Source organism: Nicotiana sylvestris, chromosome 12 (genome assembly GCF_000393655.2).
Source record: "Nicotiana sylvestris chromosome 12, ASM39365v2, whole genome shotgun sequence".
In the NCBI taxonomy this organism is placed as follows: Eukaryota; Viridiplantae; Streptophyta; class Magnoliopsida; order Solanales; family Solanaceae; genus Nicotiana; species Nicotiana sylvestris.
The window spans coordinates 128,017,369-128,021,282 of record NC_091068.1 but is presented as its reverse complement, the minus strand read 5'-3'; the positions used below and the strand labels follow the sequence as shown (position 1 = coordinate 128,021,282).

General features: G+C 39.9%; 1 protein-coding gene across 1 annotated transcript; it reads right to left on the bottom strand.

Moving 5' to 3' along the window:
- Positions 1–655: 655 nt before the first annotated feature.
- Positions 656–1,396, bottom strand: LOC138883705 (secreted RxLR effector protein 161-like). Its single transcript, XM_070164410.1, has one exon. It carries the CDS (start codon positions 1,394–1,396, stop codon positions 656–658), a length of 741 nt encoding a protein of 246 aa, XP_070020511.1.
- Between the last annotated feature and the right edge of the window lie 2,518 nt (positions 1,397–3,914).

The following is a 3,914-nucleotide window of genomic DNA, read 5'->3' as shown; positions in this document are numbered from 1 at the left end:
CAATTTTAGGGGTTTTTGAAATGGAAGGAGACGAGGAATCTGGGTAAGGTGTGATTTCAGCGAGGAAATTAGGAGTGGTTATAAAATACTCAGAGGGATCAGAGGACTCCATAGGTTTTTCAGTACCAGTGATGACTGAGGCAGGGATGTCGGAGTTTGTATCAGCCATTGTACAGATGGAGTGAAGGTACTCTAGGAAGTTCTAATGGAAGACTTATGGTTTGTGGAGAAAAGAAAAGGGTTTTATTAGGGATGGATAATTATGAAGAGAGAGATAGGGACCGATTCTGAAATGGTTGTTGTGCATGGAGAAGTGCAACATTTCAGAGAGAGATGGAATGATTTGATGTGAATAGACATGATAGCAGGATCTAAAAAGGTGGATGACATGACAGTTGTGTTTTGTACCTTTTTAAGACGTGTATTAAAGAATGCACAGAACTACTCACCTTTGGTACAAGAACTAGGTTTTTGACATGTTATTTGAAAGTATCAATCCTCTTTTATCGTCTATGTACTGCACTTACAACTTCTATACTCATCATGCGTGTTTACCTACAACGGTATTGAAATGAGTTAGACTTGGCCAAAAAACACTTTTAGCTAGTTTTTCCTGAAGGTGATTTTCATAGTCAACTAATGAGGAATCAGGTTCTCAATTGGGCTTTAGCATCCCCAGCTTCACTCTGTTTCTTTCAAAATATTCCCTACTTAATGCTTTGGTGAAGATATCTACAATTTGGTCTTCTGTGCTACAAAACTTCATATAGATCAACCCTTTCTCCACATTGTCCCTTAGAAAGTGATGTCTTACATCAATATGCTTGGTCCTTTTGTGTTGAACTGGATTCTTGGCCATGTTGAGTGCACTGGTATTGTCACATAGAAAGGGCATACTCTCAGTAAGTACCCCAAAATCTTCCAGTTGCTGCTTAATCCATAGAAGTTGAGCACAACAGGATGTTACAACTACATATTCTGCTTCAGCTGTTGAAAGAGCCACTGAATTTTGCTTCCTTGTTCCCCGGGAGATGAGACATGATCCTAGAAAGTGAGTCATTCCAGAAGTGCTTTTCCTGTCCACAAGATAGTCTGCATTAGCATATCCAATGAGATTAAAACTATCACCTGAGGTATAATAAAGAACCAGGTCCTGTGTTCCTTTAAGGTATCTCAGAATTCTTTTGGCAACCTTCAAATGAGATTCCTTGGGATTTGATTGAAATCTTGCACATAGCCCCACACTGAAGACAATATTAGGTCTACTAGTAGTGAGATAGAGAAGAGACCCAATGATGCCTCTATACATGGTATGATTCACAGGAGATCCAGTTTCATCTATGTCCAGTAGAGTGGCCGTCGCAATGGGAGTATCTATCACCTTTGATGCTTCCATGTCAAACCTTTTCAAGAGCTCCCTGATGTATTTTTGCTGGCAAATGAATGTACCCTTTGGGGACTATTTTACTTGAAGACCCAAGAAGAAGCTCAGTTCCCCTATCATGCTCATTTCAAACTCACTTCCTATGAGTTTTGCAAATTCTTCACACAGAGACTCAGTTGTTGCCCCAAAAATGATATCATCAACATAGACCTGAACAATGAGCAGGTTTTTTTCCCGTTTCTTTAGGAACAAGGTGTTGTCAGTTTTCCCTCTTTTAAAACCATTTTTCAAGAGGAACTTTGAGAGCCTTTCATACTAAGCTCGAGGAGCCTGCTTCAACCCATACAATGCTTTGTCCAGTTTAAACATATAATCAGGGTGTTCATGACATTCAAACCCTTGAGGTTGCTTCACATAGACTTCTTCCTTAAGAAGTCCATTCATAAAAGCACTTATGACATCCATTTGGAACAAGGTGAATACATATGAGATGCAAAAGCGATTAGAATTCTAATAGCTTCCATGCGAGCGACCGGAGCAAATGTTTCATCATATCAATCCCTTCCTCCTGATTGTAGCCTTGAACCACTATACTGGCCTTGTTCCTTGTGGTATTTCCATGTTTATCAAGCTTGTTCCTAAATACCCACTTGGTTCCTATAATGGTTCGATCTGAGGGTCTAGGTACCAGGTGCCAGACATTGTTCCTTTCAAACTGATGTAACTCATCTTGCATGGTTGTAATCCAATCCGCATATTTCAAGGCTTCCTTAATATTCTTGGGTTCTATTTGGGAGAGAAAGGCTGAGAAGGCAAGGGAATTTCTGGCTTTTGACCTGGTTTGTACTCCAAAATCTAGAGGGGTAATTATGTTGTCAAGAGGATGAGAGCTTTTGTGTCTCCAGTTAGACATCTAAGGTACATTTGAAGAGAATGTGGGTACATTTGACTGGTTTTCCTATGTTCTTCTCTCAAGTGCTAGTGGAGTACCCTGAACTGCGTCAACCGCTCTTTCTTTAGCTTTAGTGATTATAATTGAAGTACCTAGTTCCATTGAAGATGAGGTAGTATTGTCTTCACTCAGCTCTTTTACTTGGCTCATCATATGTGCCTTTCCATTTGTCATGTCAATGACTTCACCAGGGACTAGTAGGGGTTCTCCATCTTTATCTTCTTCAGCACTCTTCTCACAAAATGGATAAGACTCATCAAAAATAACATGAACAGTTTCCTCAATACATTGAGTCCGCTTATTGTATATCTTGTACGTTTTGCTTTGAGAAGAGTAGCCCTGAAATATTCCTTCATCAATCTTGGCACCAAATTTACCAAGTTGATCCTTTCCATTATTGAGAACATAGCATTTGCACCCAAATGTTCTTAGGTGAGTCAGCTTGGGTTTCCTTCCATTCAACTCATATGGGGTTTTGTTCATGAGTGATCTGATCATGCACTTGTTCACCAATTAGCAGGCAGTGTTGACCGCTTCAGCCTAGAAGTTCTTTGCAATTCCACTTTCGATTAACATTGTTCTTGCCATCTCTTCAAGAGTTGTGTTCTTCCTTTCCACTACTCCATTTTGCTGGGGAGTTTTGGGAGCTGAGAAGTTGTGAGTGATGCCATTTTCATTGCAGAACTCATAAAATTTGGCATTGTCAAATTATGTTCCATGATTTGATCTAATGCATGTGACTCTAGACTCCATCTTCACCTGGATTTTCTTCACAAAGGCCACAAACACCTCAAAGGTAACATCTTTAGTTCTAAGAAATTGAGTCCATGTGAATCTGGAGTAGTCATCCATTATCACAAAAATGTATCTTTTTCCTCCCTTGCTTTGCACTCTCATAGGACCACATAGGTCTATATGCATAAGCTCGAGTGGCTTTGAGGTGCTCACATCCCTTTTAGACTTAAAAGAGGACTTCACATGTTTTTCTCTAGCACAGGCATCACAAACTTTTTGTACCTTGAACTTTGACATGGGCAGACCATGGACCAGGTCCTTCTGAATTAGGTTTTTCAGAAGAGAGAAGCTTGCGTGCCCCAATCTTCTGTTCCAGAGTTCAGCATCATCATTAACAGCTTTCAGACAACTCAAATCACCACTTTGTAAGGACTCGAAATCAGCAACATAGATGTTCTTGTATCTCTTGGCCACAAGTACCACTTCACCAGTTACCTGATCAGTAACTGTACATATCTTGGACAAGAATTCCAACTTGTTTCCTTTATCACAGATCTGAGAGATACTCAAGAGACTGTACTTAAGACCATTGACATAGTACACATTTTCAATATAATGAGTGAGTGACTTCCCAACTTTTCCAACTCTAAGAATGTACCCTTTTATCCCATTGTCAAAGGATATACTCCCTCATTGCAGGGCTTTTAGTGAAAGAAAGTCCATGATGTTCCCAGACATGTGCTTTGAACACCCACTATCCATGAATCATTATTGATCGCTTCCTTTTACTTTTCCCTACACAAGAAGATCAAGAGTTAGTTTTAGGAACCCAAGCAAGTTTGG